The 17,361-nt window shown below is 40.7% G+C and overlaps 2 protein-coding genes across 4 annotated transcripts; one reads left to right on the top strand and one right to left on the bottom strand.

The window, feature by feature from the left end:
- On the top strand, window positions 1-11,057 carry LOC146639955 (KH homology domain-containing protein 4-like). Its single transcript, XM_085349070.1, has 14 exons — window positions 1-142; window positions 1,076-1,340; window positions 1,438-1,557; window positions 1,691-1,767; window positions 1,990-2,042; window positions 2,170-2,375; window positions 2,912-3,120; window positions 3,653-3,713; window positions 3,979-4,036; window positions 4,261-4,496; window positions 4,780-4,884; window positions 9,075-9,160; window positions 9,241-9,359; window positions 9,831-11,057. Exons 1-14 carry the CDS (start codon window positions 114-116, stop codon window positions 9,959-9,961), a joined length of 1,755 nt encoding a protein of 584 aa, XP_085205196.1. The 5' UTR covers window positions 1-113; the 3' UTR covers window positions 9,962-11,057.
- fsd2 (fibronectin type III and SPRY domain containing 2) lies at window positions 10,881-17,129 on the bottom strand. 3 transcript variants are annotated; one of them, XM_085349057.1, is made up of 13 exons: window positions 17,062-17,129; window positions 16,757-16,994; window positions 16,412-16,507; window positions 15,952-16,185; window positions 15,767-15,789; window positions 14,748-14,869; window positions 14,329-14,493; window positions 14,059-14,193; window positions 13,757-13,910; window positions 12,940-13,073; window positions 12,479-12,611; window positions 12,225-12,401; window positions 10,881-11,309 (listed from the first exon to the last, which is right to left on the bottom strand). In XM_085349057.1, exons 2-13 carry the CDS (start codon window positions 16,937-16,939, stop codon window positions 11,060-11,062), a joined length of 1,806 nt encoding a protein of 601 aa, XP_085205183.1. In that variant the 5' UTR covers window positions 16,940-16,994; window positions 17,062-17,129; the 3' UTR covers window positions 10,881-11,059. The 3 variants fall into 3 exon arrangements, with proteins under 3 accessions (XP_085205183.1, XP_085205187.1, XP_085205111.1); XM_085349061.1 differs by having other exon boundaries at window positions 16,757-16,977; XM_085348985.1 differs by having other exon boundaries at window positions 16,757-17,129.
- Between the last annotated feature and the right edge of the window lie 232 nt (window positions 17,130-17,361).

Raw genomic sequence — 17,361 nt, 5'->3', positions numbered from 1 at the left:
AGAAGAAATCGCCGGAGCAGGAGAGAAAGAAGACCGATGGCTAAGGCCGTGTAGCTTTTGTACTGTATCCGAAAACTAGTATCAATTTACTATCTATTTAGTGGAGTTGTGCTATGTCTTCAGGAATGACGGGGCAAACACCGTGAGTGTCTGTTTAGTTTGTTAGAACTGAGTAGTCGTTACACAAGCTAACGCCACACTGCAGAGTTCACCGAACAGTAAGCTAGTGTTTGTTAGCTTAATCTGCTAACTGCCAGCACTACCATGGCCTGTTAGTAAAAGTTAGATTGCAGGGTGTTATTTGACGCTAAAAAAAATTCAACAACATACATGGGTTACTCAGAGCTTATGTGTTCAGTGTACACCAAAATTATATTTTATTGGAAAAACTCGTGAAACCGTATCGTAACTTGATAGCTAGCTAGCTTAGCTCTCGGCGTCTGATAGCTTAGCAATGACTAACGCCGTCTTATTTGCTAATATGTTAGCTAACAGCTTCTACCGTTACCAGAATCCACAGATTTTACACACGAAAGATTGTTAAAACATTGAAATGCACCGGTATGACAGATGTCTAGTAACGCGGAATACGATTGGCTAAAATAAACAGCTATTCACCACGTTTACTGTTTAGCATCATCAGCGAAGTGTTAGGCAATTTGTCTTGTGATACCACAATGTATTAGTGTACGGTATCTAAACAGATCGTTATAGCACAGACAAAATGTTGTGCCGATACTTTAAATTCCAATGACTGGTTTGGACAGTGGTAATATGGGTGCTCATGTAGTATTTCTCAGGCTGTCCTTAGGTTAAAATACCTAGTCCCCTTTTATTTGACGTCACGGAGTTGTTTTTTGTTTATATTTATTTTAGGCAAATAATAATAACTTTATTTGCGTAACACGTGTCAAAACAAAGTATTTCCCAAGACATAATGGAAAACATTTAGGAAGAAATAAAGATGAAAAAGCGTTAGGTATAGGAATACTGTCAATAAATAATTTGATAAACTTGGATTGTTATAGTATTATAGTTATAGTATGTTATATGTTATAGTATATCTTTTTTTCAGGTGCCTAACCAGCCGTTGGGATAAGCCAGCCCAGCCTAAACAGAGTGTAGACATACAGCAGCAGAAGAGCAGTGAAAATGCAGCCCACCCTATCTCATTGTCAGGAGTCGTTTCTGGACCAAACAGCACAGTTTCCCAGGCACCAGAAACGGGAGGAAAATCTCCTCAGGGAGGAGTTGAAATGGCTGCAGCAATGGCTGCTAAAATAAATGCTATGTTGATGGCAAAAGGAAAGCTGTTGACTCCTCCACCATTACTTGCAAAGGTGTGCAGTTAGAGAGCTGCTTTGAATAACTGTATCATGTATGTTTTTGTCGTTATTAATGGAGTTTAAGTTTTCTGTGTTATTTCATATATTTTAGACTCCTCCAAGTGTGCCTGTGCCAGCTGTTACAGAAGAGATGGTGGTCACTGAAGTCGACATAAATGATGTACCACTCAACTGCAGGGACCTTCTTACTAAAGGCAAAACACAGGAGGAGGTTGGTGGAAAGTGACCATAGCAGTGTTCCATTTAACACTTTTGTCACACTTTAAGAACTTTTAAAACAAGTTGTCTCTTAAAATATCTTCTTTTTTTTTTTCTTTTTTAAAATCTTCTTTTACCTTTTTCAGATTCGACAGTTTAGTGGAGCCATCGTTTCAACAAAAGGTCATTTCATGACAGAAACTGAAAAGGGAATAGCAGCAGGGTATGTGTTTCAAGTCTTAATACTTTGTTTCTGCAAAAGTAGACCCCCCCCCCCCCCCCCTTCCCACCCATTTGCATATTGTGTCTTAAGAAAATCTACATTAATTATTTACTAGAATAGTGAAGTTCATCTAATAAAAGTAAACAGACAAACCTGAATTAATGAGTTTTGCAGTGATAAAGAGTGTAAAATGTTGTCCATGACCGATTTTCTTTCCTTTAGACAAAGACCTTTGTATTTGCACGTTCAGGGAAAGACCCAAGAACAAGTCAACAGTAAGTAGCACATTTTATTGGCTTAATATGCTGAGGCTGACATCATCTAATGTAATTCACAAATGTCACAGCATGTAACAATTGATGTGGCAGATGCTCAAATATTGGTCACTTTTCTTTGCAACAGAGGCTGTAATCAGGATAAAGGAGATCATCTCTGAGGATGTGATGAGGACCTCAGCAGCCTCGGGGGGACAGCAGGTGCCTGTAATTCCACCGCTCACTCTCTACCCTCAGCCGCCTCGACCTGTCGTTCCTTCTACTGTGCCACGGATGCCCAATACCACTTCAGTGCCAGCCCAGGGTCATCGACCAGCAGCTCCTCATTTAGGGGTAGGCAGATGATTAAAAAATAAAGTCAAATTTGTGTGAACTCATCAAACCCTAAATATCAACAACTTGATCTTTAATTTTGTTATTTATGTCTCCTTAAGTATTGGACAAAGACAGATAAGCTGTACATTGTAACCAAAGGTTCAAGACTAACAGTGCTTAGTGAGAAAGATTCTGTAGTCAGGCAGTAAACTGAGGGACACACAGTAGTAGGATTGTTTATTTGGGTGTATAACAATGCTACATTACTCAAAACCTAAGATAAAGTTAGGGTTATGAAATATAAAATTAATTATGCAGACTAGGTTATTGGGAGTGGAGGTAAAGAAAGTGAAGCAAGTGGAGACTATGTTGCTTTCACTGATACCTGCCTCCAAAATTAAGGAGCAGAGAGAACGTCCCTGGTCTACAGTGAAAAGCCTTGGATTACTGCATCTGCTTACAAAGCACTTCTGCCTAATGTCAAGCATGATTTCACTAAACAGCCATAAGGTACATGGTATTGGTAAGGTAACCATGTCTTTATTTCTCTTCAGAGTTTTGTGCACACAAAGATTTTTGTGGGTCTGGACCAAGCGTTGCCTTCATTCAATGTGAAAGAAAAGGTTGAGGGTCCAGCAGGTTCGTACCTGAGTCACATCCAGACAGAGACGGGAGCTCGAGTCTTCCTCAGAGGAAAAGGTTCTGGCTACATAGAACAAGCATCGAAACGAGAGTCCTTTGAACCTCTTTATGTCTACATCAGGTATGTTCATTCTAATTGGAAGAGTCGTTAAATGACATATACACACATTCAGTATGTGCTGTGTGGTTTCAGTGTTAGAGCCCTGCTTGCAGATGAATGGTCGTTTGCTGCATGGCTTTTGCTAGTTTTACTAACCTGATGAACACTGCGCATCTGCAGCATGTGCTAAATGGTTCAGGTGTAGGCCAGAGTTGTGTCTCTTCAGACCATTGATGTGGGAGAGATCCAGAGGCACAGAATTCATCCAAGGAGATTTCTGCTTTTTGAAAAGACAAAACTTTCTGTAGAAACTGGAAAAACAGTTTTAATGACGTAAATCCTGTAAATTACCTTTCCTATTGCTATTCCAACAGTCTAGCAGCTTATTTTTGTTTTTTCTTTGCCAGTGAGTTGAGCTAGCACGTATTAAGCACAAGTTTTAAAGGTTATGGCACAGTGTTGGCTTCACAGTTGGTCTATGTAATGATAATATGTGGCTTTAGTCCTTTACTAAGTCTGTTACATCCTGTTTAACAATGGACCTTTGTTACAGCCACCCAAATGCAGCTGGATTGGAATCGGCAAAGAAACTCACAGAGAGTCTCCTGGAAACCGTAAGTACACACTGTTATCACTGTATTTGTGTCAGAGGGGATTTGTATTGCATGAAAGTCTTACAGGAGGTGTAAGAAAGTGAAGCTACTAAAGCGTATAGTTTTCACTGATACCCACCTCCAAAAGTGAAAGTGGTAGTGTGAACCACCTGATCTCCAGAGATAGGTTTTGAGTGCTCTGCACCTACCCACAAAACTTTCTGATTATAGAGCTGCAGTTTTGTCTGGTTCATTACATCATTTTAATGTTTCTTTCATTCTTTAGGTGAGAGCTGAGCATGCACGTATGGTGTCGATATACACAGCCACGGGCTCGACACAGTGTGAGTATTCTTCTTAAGTCTTGTAACTAAACAGGCAAATTCCAACAGGGTGACCAAATGTAAGGTACTGACTAACTTCGTTCTCCTTGTGGTAATTAATCCTCCCGTGACGTCTTTAGTGGCTCAGCAATTGCTTGAAATAGTAGGTCACAGTTGTCAAAACACCCTGTTATTGATCCATGTGATATGTGCTATTAACTCAGGGTTCTATACTTTCATTTCAGCATACGCAGTACATGGATTTCCACCTAATAGCAATTACTCTAGCCAGGGGTCCTGGTATAACTACCCAGCAAATGGGTATGCTGGCGGCTATTCAGCGTATCCAGGAGCCACTGGTTATTGGAGTAAGGCAAATGGTCCCCCAAGTCATTCTAACTTGTCGACAAACCCTCCATCTTCTCAGGCAATGGTTCAGTATCCGGTGTGTCCTAGGAAACCGCATCCCTATCTTGTTCAGGTAATTATAAAAGTCTAAAGCTGCCACTACTTAAAGTTCCCGTTTATTAGTCAGCTGATTTAGTGTGCTACATTTTTAATTGCTTGTTGGAAGAGCCATCAAAAACTGTGACATCATATAGCTAAAACCACTGAATAGATTAATCAGTTTCCAGTTTCAGTGCAAGTTTACACTAGAAGTGCAATAAGACATGAAAGTCATCGAGGTCTTTAGGAGGAGTTTTAGTTCTCTTAAAGTCCTGTGGCAGCATCAATGTGTATGTGTTGGTTTTGCCCTACCCAAGGATCCAAGCAGCAGTGAGACAGTGGAGCCTGAAGGATCTTTAAATACCCCCCCTGACTCAGGAAGTCCCAAGCATCAATTCCAGGAGGGGGCTAAGGATGAAAAGGTTAGCTGAAAAGTAACATCTGTACATATCACTAATAGATAATTCTGCCCATTTTAACATGACCATTACTCACCGATAAACCTGTCTGAATTGCAGCTGATTAGTCCATCTGGTTTTAAACAGAGAAGCTTCAGGCATCACTGCTAAACGACCAACATTGGACAGAATTACACATAATTATAGCTCATGAAATTATTGTATGAAAATATTAGTTTCAGTTTGTTCAGCATAAATACTGACCGTCTCTTTTGCTTTCTGTTTTCCCAGTTAGTTGTTTACCAAATTACACAAGTGTTTAAGCTGAAAGTTATTGTCTGTAATACAAATGGCCATCAAACGGAGCTAAGCAGTGTTTTTTGATCACAGACATTAGTTTCATCTGTATCACTGTGTTAATTTAAAAAAAAAAAAAAAAAAGATTAATACGGGGAGGGGATCTGTGACTTCTGCCATTGCTATTTGTGTTTTCGGATTTTCAATGGTGTCAGAAATATAGGCAATCACTATTGTGCTAATAAAACACCAGCAGTTCCACTCTACATGTGCATGATCATTTAGAGCCCATGCTGGAAAAAGTGTGTGTTAAAATTAGGGGTGCAACAATACTCGGATCGATATTGAACTGTTCGATACAGTGCTTTCGGTTCGGTACGCATATGTATCGAACAATACAAAATTTTTCATTTATTTTATCAACTTTACTTCTGACGATGCTGTCTGTGTTGAGCGCTCAGTGGATCTGCACTCGACAGTGCAGCCTAGGCAGAGTAGTCGAACGCAGATTCACTGAGCGCAGGGCAAGCTAGTGAGACAGAAGTTAAGCTGTCGTTGCAACATGGCAAATTGAACCTCCCCCACCCTCATTCAGATCTGGCGTTTGGAACTATTTTGGTTTTCATGTGACGTATGACCCTGAAGGTCAGCACGTCATGGACAAAAGTAAAACAGTATGTTGGATGTGCCACGCAATGCTCAATTACATGGTGGGAACTAGTGTGTTAGCGCAGTTAGCTCGTTAACGTGTTGGCCGTCCAGCCCCATGCACGGGGCGATCCACGGTAGCTCGTTAACGGAGATTTGCGGTGTTGTGGAGTTAACGTCATTTCAACGAGATTAACGCTGAAAGCACTAGTGGGGAACACAACGAATATGACTGCACATTTACTCCGACATCATCCTAGTGCAAAGACAAGTGGAAGCAGACAAAAACAACAAGCACGCATGCTACAAACTTTACCCGAGTCATTTAGACAGCTGTTAGCACATGATTCTCCTTATGGGGACCTGATATGTTTAATATGCTGCTGAGAATATAGCCCAGAAGAAGCGGATAGTATAGCTTTTATTTTGGAAAGAGCCATTTCTCTGTAATAAACTCTCTTTTCCAAAGATGAGTGATTTCTCGATCAGATAAAAAAAATTTTTTATTACTTTGTTGTTTCAGCAACATTAAATTTAAAAACTGTACTTTTGAGTTAAAATATATATTTATAATTTTAATAAATGACAAATTAAAAAGGCATGAACATTTTTTTTTTTTTTTGTATTGAAAAAATATCGAACCGTGACACCAAAGTATCAAACCGAACCGTGAATTTTGTGTATCGTTGCACCCCTAGTTAAAGTATGTCCTATTATAGGCCAAACTCGAAACTTCCGTTTTTATCAAAAATTTTAGAGAAAGCAGTCTGTCTTCAAATACAGGCTTACTTAGTTGCAAATAATATTACTGACAAATACCAGTCTGACTTTAAGCCACACCATAGCACTGAAATGGCCCTTCTAAGAGTCTATAATGATCTTCTTGTATTTGCTGACTCTAGTCGCCCTGCCGTTTTAGTTTTATTGGATCTGTCTTCACCCTTTCACATGGTTGATCATAATATACTCTTGAGGAGGCTAGAGCATGTTGTAGGCATCAAGGGTTCTGCCCTTAACTGGTTTAATTCTTACCTCACAGATAGATCCTTCTCTGTTGTGATGGGAGGATACTCTTCCTCTGTTGCCCCTCTCTGTTGTGGTGTGCCCCAGGGGTCTGTATTGGGCCCTCTATTATTCTCTTTGTGTATGCTACCCTTGGGCTCCATATTTGAAAAATACAATATTTCTTATCACTTTTACACTGATGACATTCAAATCTATCGTCAACTGACTGATGATTTGTCAGCATCATTGAACTCCCTGTACGATTGCCTGAGAGAGGTTAAAGATTGGCTGTCAGATAATTCTCTCATTTTAAATGAGAAAAAAACTGAAGTTACGGTGTTCGACAGCCATATTCCTTGAGACCAGCTTGTTGCCCTGCTGGGGCCCCTAGCTAACTGTCTCTCTGATTCTATGCGTAACCTGGGTGTCTATTTGGATAGCTCCTTTAAGCTTGATAAGCAAGTATCATCTGTAGTTAAATCTGTTTTTGGTTTTTTTTGTTTTGTTTTTTTTCCAACTGCGCCAGATTTCTAAAGCTAAGCATTATATACCACACAGGGACCTGGAAAAACTTATCCACGCTTTTGTGACCTCCAGGTTAGATTACTGTAATTCTCTCTACTGTTCTCTCTTCAAAGGCTGCGACTCGTTCAGAATGCTGCGGCTCGCCTTCTTACTGGAACTAGAAAATTTGACCCTATTACTCCGGGTCTTGTTGATCTACACTGCTTACCAATCAAATATCGCATTGAGCTTAAAATCTTGCTACTCACTTTTAAAATCCTGAATAACATTGCGCCCGGCTACCTCACTGACCTCCTCAATCTGTACACTCCTTGTCGTGCATTAAGATCATCAGGTCAATTACTCCTGGCCCAACCTAAGTTTAGACTGAAGACCATAGGCGATCATGCCTTTGCTTCAGCTGAACAAAACCTTTGGAATAGCCTCCCTGCTTCTATTCGAGCCATGGACTCTATCCAATCCTTTAAATCAAGATTAAAAGCATATCTATTTGACTTGGCTTTCCTGACCAGTTAATACCCTTTTAAATCTTTTAAATTTTACACTTTTAAATCTTTTAAGTTTTATTAAATTTATTATTTTATTATTAATTTTACTGCTGTTTTTGTCTTCTTAGCAGATTTTGTATTTATCTAACTCTTCTGGTCTGTTAGTGCCTCTATGCTGCCTGTGCTTGTGCCCGATTTGTACCCTGTTATTGACTTATGCTGACTCTCCATATTACTGTGAAGCACTTTGGTGTGCCTTCGGGTTTTTAAATGTGCTATATAAATAAAATTGTATTGTACTAACAACATGTTCCAATTAGGAAGATAACCTTAGATTACTGTTCAGTAAAGATGTGAAAAGTACAACAGGTTTGTTTTGGGGTTTTTTTGTTTTTGTTTGATTGCATTTGGCCACAACTTTGGCTTGGATGAAAATCTGATCATGTTTTATCAGTGCTCAGTTCAAAAACAAACTTTATTGAAGCTGTAGTGCCTATTATCTCCCATCAAAAGCACTTTGGGTTGTAATTTATAAGCAGATTTCTCTCTAGTTGCTCCCTACTATAGATCTGCCTTTAAATTCAGATATTTTAAAATAGAATATTAAAGATTTTAATGCCTTAGTCCATGCAAGAGGTCTGTGTTATACAGCGGGGGAAATATTAATTTGATCCCCTGCTTGAATTTGTTAGCTGGCTCACTTAGAAACTGCATAAAAGTTCTGAAATGATTTACATGTAGATGAGTGAAATGAATATTTGATCTCAAAGTGTAGTTTGACAGTAGTAAGATGTGTCTTTGTAGTTTGTCACCATGTTTGCACTGTTGTTTGGTCTTGCTCATGATGGTGGACAGGTTTAAATTGAAGTAACTGGACAGGTTTGCTTGATACACATAATGAGTTGAATGAGATCAGGAGTAATTATTTGTCATCTCTGTGCCACACAGCCTATCTGTGGGATCCGGGTTTTATGGGATAGTCTATAACTTGAAAAATTGAATAGTTTTTTTTTTCCTGGTTTCTCTCCATTACATTGGAACTACCATAAAAATTAGCAACTGTTCATTTCTTTGTAAGTGAGCAAACTTGCTGGATCTTGTTGCAGCCTTAGCTGAGTATCAAAATAACTTGAAGCAAATGGGAAGCTCTGAGTGTCTTCCAAGGTTTTCACATGCTAAAATAATTTTCTTTTGAGACAAGCTTTTTCTTTTGAAAGTTTGTAAAAAGGCTTGAATGTTCTGTCTTTTTAGCCCTACGCCATCTCTCCAGAGGGTCCAACTCATCAGGAGTCCACCCTTCCTGCACCCAGTGTTGGCGAGGAGAAAGAAGTAGAAAGGTCTGCTCATAGATCATTGTTTTTCCCTTGTTCTTCATGAGTCTTGTGTAGCGTAGATATTCATATTTTTCTCTGTTCAGGTTTCTGATGCCTCCCCCGCCACCTCCCTGCGTGGCTCCCGCCGCTGTTGCACGCAAAAGGCCAAGAGATGCCGTGACGGATGATCCAGCGAGTCTGCCCAGCAGCACCGCGTCATTGGGTATGCTGTTCTTTATTTCCTAATACTCTGAGAGCCTGAGTACTCAGATATTTCTTCTGTGGTGTTGTCTGTTACATGAAATGGCATCTCCCCCCCGTGGAGCAATGGGGGAGGAGTGGAGACCTGTGTGAAACCTTCCGCTGGTGAAACTCACTAACATGCTCTTCTTGTATATGTTTTTTGTCTTTCCCTTGTTTTCTCTCTCAACATGTGTCCCTGGACCTGCCTGTTATGGATGTGTGATCTGCTGCCGTTTCATTTGATATCTTCCCTCCCCCTGGCTGTGGATCAAACGAACTCAAAAACCACCGCTAATATGGGGCTCCTCAATGGGTTTCCTTTTTGTTTTCTTCTCCTGCTTTGTCTACTCCCCTTCTCTTTTCTCTTTTTCTCTTGCTCATATCTCCCACCTTTCTTCTACTTCTCTCTCTCTCTCCATTTTTCTTTTTTTCCTTTATTGTGCTCTTGCAGGTGTTCAAGACGAGGTGTGCGAGAAGAAGCCTAAAGTGTTCAGTGATACATCAGGGTTAGTGCCCTATGGAGGGGATTCCTCCGATGAAGAGGAGGAGAGGAGCCGTAGCAGTAAGACAGATAACTCATAACCTCTGCCCCGTCCCATCCCCACTGTCCAGGACATTCATAGACCACATTCAGTAGATCAGCAAGTTTCACAAACTCAAACCGCATCAAAGGAAAAGTCCACCCTTGTATCATACACTGTTCTGGCATGTTACACCACATTTACTACAAAGACAAATATATTTGCTGACAACTGCCTTCGCACAAAGCAGGGGAGAGTCCTTTTTATTCTTCCGTTTTTCAGAACAGATGCATTTTTAATTTTAAGCTCTGTCAGGATCTTGGAGACAGTTCTTTGAAAGTTTGTGTACCCCTTTTACTATTGACATACCTTTTAGATCAGGTAGCCAACCTTCAAAGCCCATCGGTCTTCATACAGCATTCGTAACATGCTTTTAAAAAAAGGACACATGTGGAAATAGAAGGTTTTTTTGGGGGGGAGTAAAGTAAGGGGGGGGCGTATTCAAACTTTCTGCTGCCTATGTAGAAAATGTAAATATAGAAGTCTAGATGCGAACTATTTCAGCGTCAGTGTGGATTTATGTTAAAATGTCACACCTCTTTGGGCTACATTTGTGGGTTTTTTATTTTCATTTTATTTTTTTATGAAATAGTGATCTGATTGCAAATTCAAACACATCATCATTAGCCACTTTATACAGTGTGTGGAAGTATTCTGGGTGGACTTTCCTTCTACATATGTGAATATAGTTGTATTATAATTTCAATTGGTTTTTTTCCCCCTTTCATTTTTTTTCTCAAATGCATTTTTTTTTTTTTTTTTTTTTGGTGGGAGCGCAAAGAAAAGACAGCTCCTTATTTCCCCCTTTGGACTTAAACACTCAAGTCTGCTGCAGTCACAGGTGGTTTAAATATTGTACAATTTAGTGAAACCTTTTCTTATCTTGGAAAATGGTGTATGCCTGTTCCCATGGAATACTATAATAAAAACATTTGAAAGCAGTGTGTTGTCTTTAGTGAGAAAGTTCAGTTTTTAATGGAGATTGGCGTTACAAACATTGGTTTTGTTCGATGTCACCGAGCTCTTTGGTAAGTATTAAAGTCGATAATTGTTTTGTCCTTGTTGCCTGGGTTTTTATTTCTTCTTGATACTTCTGATGTCAGATGAATGTGTATTCAGGAGCTTCTATGCTGTTGTGTACAGTAAGCGCTCCCGGGTTGTCCAGGCTAAAGCAGGGGTGGACGTAATTTTGGAAGTGACAGTGGAAGGTGTGCAGATGTTGTTCCAGATTTACGTTAAAGAAAGACAGAGTCCCTCTGTCGTAGTCGAGTGCCACTCCAATCCGTACGGGGTTCACAGTGATCCTCAAGTCAGGACTCCAGCCGTTGTGCAGAAACTCGTATTTATGCCTAACAAAGGGAGACGCATTATTATTGAGTGTGTCAAAAAGCAATTTTATTCATACTGTTGATGATTTTCCCGCTCTGTCAGCCATTAGGAAAGCAGATGCTGAATAATGAGCCAACAGCAGGATTTCAAATGGCTGCAGCTTAAAGAAAATGAAAAATGTGCTTGTTAAATTGTGCGTAGGCAGAATCAACAAGAAGATGTCCACAATGGGAGCCATATTCAGGGCTCGTGTGATATGCTGCTGCGAATGACTCGCTAAATGTGATAATTCATCTGTCCTGCTTTGTTCCAAGAAGAGTTGCCATAGAAACTATTATAAAGTAACAGATATTCAGCTGTGGGCTTTTCTCCCTTCAATGGGCTTAGTTTCACACAGAACGGATGCACTTTTTTTTTTTTTTTTTTTTTTGCTTAGGAAAGGGAAAATTTCTGAATGCTAAAAATAAAGTCTTGGCCCAGTTTCTGAGAACTGCAATAGTAGGCCCTCAGAGGATCCGCATGTTAATTCTGCTATCAGATTGGTGGAAAAGTCTGCATCTATTAGGTCTGTGGAGTCCTGTGAAAATGTCTGCTTCTTTTCAGGGAACAAGTATATTTAAGAAAAATGACTGAGCAGAAAACCAAAGCTACTACAGCACTTGTCTTGAAAACACGCAGACGCTGTTCAAACTGAGATGATTAAGATGAAATATATGGGGACTTTGTTAGAGCAATCGGATACAAGTATTTTGCGGTTCAGCAGTTGTGCTTTTGTATATTTGCTAAACCGTTGTTCACAGGCATAGTTTACCTATAGGATCCCTGGTGTGCAGTTATTTTGGAGGAGTACTAATGTGTAAAGAGTACTGACAGGACATCACAGGGTGTTCAGCAGTGAAGCTGATGAAAGAACCCTGGCTGGTACTGACTGCTACCTGGATGGACTCAGGATGTGTCTCATACACCACGAGGTACTGTTGGCCCCAAGATACGAGTTCCTCTCTGTGTCCTCATAGGCAACTCCGATCCGGAACTCTGTCCCATCATCCACCTCAACTTCCCAGTAATGCCTTCCTCGCACTGGAATCAGATCCCCAAGGACAGCTACACATCTGTAAAGACACGGACATTTAAACATCTGCAAGTGTATAGAGTCATCTTTATAAGTCAAGGTTCCCATTATTCGCACCTGGTAAAGGTGTTGTCATCTAAGGCCATGGCACTTATGGGAAGTTCTTCATCTCCATAAAAGATTGTGAAGCCATCTTCAGAGATGGACAGGCAAGGATGGGCAGTGTCCTCCAGGAGATAGAAAAACGTACCTGCACAGGTAAATGGGTGTTTGATTGCAAAGACTGCCTGAATCCATGTATGTAGTAAGAAGGTATATTTATTTAAGCTACGGCTTAAACACAGGACATCAGATTGATTTATTCTAATCGTGCAACCTCTGTTTAAACAAGGCTAACAATAAATAAACTTATATGCTCTTTCTAAGCGAAAGGAGTCTCAAACATGATGGGGATGATCAACAAGTAGATGCTTAAAGTTACAAACAGACATAACTGTTCTGCTTTAAACGATAAGGTCCATACCGCCTATGAGTGAGCCAAAAACATAATGAAAACGCTGATCCCAATTGTTTCTCACCTGTCGTGGTGATAGAAATTGGTTCGCTCCTGTCACTGGGCCCTCCGATGTTGACCGCTCTCACAGAGATGAGGTAACGTTGTCCTGGCTGCAGCTGGATCAGACACTGACAGGTGGGCACTGCTACAATAGACCTGGGGTTGTAATTGAGACATGAGGGTCACGCGTCTTCCTTTAAATATATAGTAAATGCAGAACACTGATCACTTTGTGAACTGTATTTTATTGTGTATGGTTACCAAAACATAAATCACTGAAAGATCACCTTGAAATTCTGGTGGTTAAACAGAAACTTATATTTGTATATACTCATAATTGAACATTTTCTTTAAGTCTAGCTTGAAAAAAAAAATCATAATAAAAAGAGAGTTTACTGCACAGATAAATGTTTAAAGTGTTCTCCAGAGCGACTGGATAAGAAATGAAAATGACCCCAAATGTGGGCACAGCATTCTAGCTGAGGCCAACAGCACTGCAAGGGCTGAAGCTAAGAATAGATTTTCTAGGACAGAGTGCATCTTGATTCAGCAGCTCTATATCCATGGGACCTCAAAAAAACAAAACTTCCCAGGCAAGCACTAACACCAGCTTGTTTATTTTGAAGCAAAAGCCTTATCAAAGGAAAAAGCCAGTGGAGCCTAATATCACGGAGTACTGCGTCTTTGAAGCTCTGCGTTTCCAGCCAAGCGCTTCTATTTTTACCGAGCTATTTTAACTTTAACTCTAGGCGTGGCCTTTTCAAAGTGACAGATTTCAAGGAGAGGGCACGGTTAAATTTTGAGCTTGCCAAATCGGTCTCGTTAATAACACCTCTTACTCGGTAATGCTGCTCTCTGTGCCGTCTGCACCCATCTCCCTGAGCTCCACCGTGTAGGAGTCTACGGGGTTGGTGTTTCCTGACTCCCAGCGGATCAGAGCAGCCTCTGGACAGCTACTGCACTCCCTCTGCTTAATCACTGGAGGTGATGGCACTAGGGGAGAGAGGATTTAGACTTTTATTCCCACCAACACACCACTTTGGAGTGATTGCAAAGCTGAGGAAAGTGGCAGAACTATTATTATTTTAAACTGCCACAAGTTTAAGAACTCCTCACGTAGTTGGAGAGTGACATTTGTTACCCGTCATGTATAAGGCCTTCTCGCTGGCTGGGCTGATGCCTGTGGTATTGGTAGCCGTCACCCAGAGCTCGTACTGAGCATTGGGCAGCAAATCTGCAACAGTGCAGTGCGTCTCCTTCAACGTTACCTTGCTCACTTAAATAAAAAACAAAAAGATGAGCACACCTTTAGATCGCAATATTTTCAGGGAGATCAGTAGATACAAGTTGAGCAGCAGATGGTGACATTATCATGCAGTGCACATCTGCAGGGAGCGTCTCTGGTTTATACCCTGCGGTGTGAAGGTGCTGTCTGCTGGTGTATCCTCCAGCACCGGCCTGTAGTAAAGCTCGTAGTACTCCACTGTGTCATCAGAGAACAAGCTCCAGCACACGCGCAGGGATGTCTGAGTGGCAGAGTTGGGCATCTGGGGATTGATTACTGGGGCAGATGGAGCTGGGGGTTGTTTGATAGAGATTCACTGTAAATTCAGCACAGTTATCAAGAAGTCTTTTTAAAGTACAAAAATCTAAATGTTAAGACAGCTCTGTTCTGGTTGAAGCTCAACACTGACACCTCTGTGTGATTCCTATTATTAGGATTCTCATTTTCAGTGACGCAAGACACGGCGTGTTGCTAGATTTGTATTTTTCAAGTGACAGAGAAGGAGGCGGAAAGTGAACCAGAGGAGGCGATTTGTAGATTCAGACCTGGAACAACGTTGATCGAGTCCATCATGGTTTTGACATCCGACAGGTCAGCGAGCGGTGTGTTGAATTCAAGACATGTAGACAGCGTGAGGTCAACCTCGTCTTTGGCAAACTCCTCGATTCTAGTGTGGTACAGAACAAAAAAAAGCCCTGATTTTAAAAAACGTGCAGTGCGTTATCAGGCTAATGTTCAAAATTTGACCATAAAATAAATACTTTACGTGCTTTTCATCAAGCATGCAAGCATGTTTTGTACAGTAGATGGAGTTTGTTCAGCAGAGTTGTGTCTGTGGGTTGTGCCCATGAATGAATATGAATGATTGAAGTCTGAAGAAACAAGACATATTGTCAATTTAACAGCATTTGTCGCAAGTCAGCCAACACAACCATATTGAGATGCCGTCCCACAGCAGCGTGTGACCAAGCTGGTGACCAGCATGAGGAGGAGGTGCCAGGCTGTTGTGGCTGTGTGTGGATCTTCCACGTGCTACTCAGGGCCCTGTTTGTTAAATGAATAAATTGTTTCTTCAGACTTTAATCATCCAGTCCAATAAACTACACCAAACAAGAGTCAGTAGCAGAATAAGCTGACTGGTATTGGAAGAGGAAATTTGGCAAGTGTTTCACGGGCGCGACCCACATACTCAACTCTGCTGCTCAGCCCACAAATGCATTTTCCCTAATAAATGTGGCTACATTTAAGGGGAAATAAACAGGCTTTCCAACGTATAGGTCTATTGGCAGGAAGCAACCTTACAAAAATAAATAAATAAATAAAATAATTGACCAAATACAAATTTCTTTACTTTTTGTGCTAGGTTCAAGGTTCTTTTTTTGTTTTTATTTGCTAAGTTCAGTAAGTGGACCTTCAACTGGGATTTTAAAATATATCAAGTTAAATAAAACTAAAGTCTGAAACTAAAGGGAAGACAAATCTCACATGTTATTGATGCTCGATCTCTTAATATCACACCTGCAGTGTCACACTGTGCAGACTCACTGTGCAGCCTCATGCTTACCTTTTAATTGTGGGCATAACTGTCTGTCAATAAAATCCAAAGAAGTAATTTCAATAGCAAAATAAATAAATGAATAAATGCTAATCAATGCTTCATATCCACAATTGCATTAGCTGGCCATGTTTTATTTATTTATTTATTTTTGGGGCCATCTGCAAATATGATCCAGTGGAGTCATTTATCACCTTCAAAAGAAGCCTCTTGTCCTGGCTGCGGTAGACCTCCTGCGCTGTCTCGATGAGCTCCTTGGAGGCATCGAGTGCCTGACCACAGGCCAGCAGCTGACCGTACAGGGCTTCCAGCTTACTCTTCTTCTCCTCCTCCAACCTTGCCGCGCTCTCATCCTGTCGCTGAGACAGTGTCTGCAGCACGTCATTGTAGTGCTGCTCCAAGTGCTGCTCTTGACGGCCAAAATTCTCCTGAACGTGCAATAATATGAGAGAGTTAGAGTGTAACACATTTGTTTTACAGGAAAGAACAAATTAAAAAAACAACAATTTGATGTAATAAAATGGGCTTGTGATGACTTTATTACTGTCTATGAGTAAAAAAAAAGGAAAAAAGCATCTCTGCATATTCATATGATAATAAAACAGTAAAGTTATGTCAAAACAAAGGAGATCAGACTAGACGTTTGAGTAGTACCTCCACTGTAAGGAAGATCTCTTCCAGATGACCAGCAAAGCTCTCCATCTCTGCAACCTTCTCTTGCAGCTGATCGCGAATCAAGATGATCTCCCCCTGAAAGCAGTCATAACGCAAGCTTGAGCTCTTTTCACATTTAATTCAAACCTGCAACACAGACTACAATGAGGGGTAACAGTTAAGAGTTTATGTTGCTGTTTACTATGAGTGTATCTTAATCAGATGTTTCCCCTCACTCAGCTATTTATTTTACTCTTCTGTATTGTGTTGGCATTCTCTCAGAGAAGTGATTAAATGCAATGAGACGACTGTGGCTGAACATAGGTAGTTAGTTAGTGTCCTCACCTCAGTTTCTCCCTCCTTAAAAGCATCCTCCTCACCATCACTTCCATCTTCTGCTGCAGTGGGAGATGGAGGTGAGCCTACATTGTAGGTCTCCATAGCAGTAGACTCTCTGCTTAACTCCTGGAGCTCGGCTTCCTCTGCAATTACACCCAGCCTGCCTCCTCTGATCTCATACAAGTCCATGATGACAAGGACTCAGGCGAGGACTGAGGCTTAAGTATCTGTTAGTGTCCTGAAACTGCATCGGAGGAGAATTTAACAAAGCAGAACTGCTATAGTGAGCAAGCAGCTGATAACAAATTTACCTGAAAATTTAAGGGAGCCGTTTGGTTCTTAGACAGCCTTTTCAGGCCAGCAGCAGTATCCGGCAGGACAGCAGTGACAGAAATAGATGGGACTGTGTTTGCTCACATTTCACAGGCATGCCAAACATCTACACAGGAAGTTCGTTATTAATGAAATAGATTCATTAAACGTGGTCGAAAGTCTGCAGAGGTCTGAGATATGCTGACATTGTAAAGGAACAACAACTAAAAGTTAAATGCTTTTATTTTTAGGATTTGGAAATCCCCGAACATGTGATTTAAAGGTCAAAGTTAAAGGCA

This window comes from Diplotaxodon limnothrissa, linkage group LG1 (genome assembly GCF_057381915.1).
Source record: "Diplotaxodon limnothrissa isolate DT_005_m linkage group LG1, D_limnothrissa_male_GT1.1, whole genome shotgun sequence".
Lineage (NCBI taxonomy): Eukaryota > Metazoa > Chordata > Actinopteri > Cichliformes > Cichlidae > Diplotaxodon > Diplotaxodon limnothrissa.
Note: the sequence above shows the minus strand (reverse complement) of the source record. Positions and strands in the feature narration are given on the sequence as shown.

Bases quoted from the DNA above. Each gene is read 5' to 3' on its own strand.
- fsd2 (XM_085348985.1), bottom strand. From the start codon at position 16,939: ATGGACTTGTATGAGATCAGAGGAGGCAGGCTGGGTGTAATTGCAGAG. The intron at 16,508-16,756 runs GTGAGGACACTA...GACTGCTTTCAG, and splicing joins TTAAGGAGGGAGAAACTGAG to GGGGAGATCATCTTGATTCG. The intron at 12,612-12,939 runs GTGAGAAACAAT...TTACCTGTGCAG, and splicing joins AATTTCTATCACCACGACAG to GTACGTTTTTCTATCTCCTG.
- LOC146639955 (XM_085349070.1), top strand. From the start codon at position 114: ATGTCTTCAGGAATGACGGGGCAAACACC. The intron at 1,341-1,437 runs GTGTGCAGTTAG...CATATATTTTAG, and splicing joins CTCCACCATTACTTGCAAAG to ACTCCTCCAAGTGTGCCTGT. The intron at 1,768-1,989 runs GTATGTGTTTCA...TCTTTCCTTTAG, and splicing joins GAAAAGGGAATAGCAGCAGG to ACAAAGACCTTTGTATTTGC.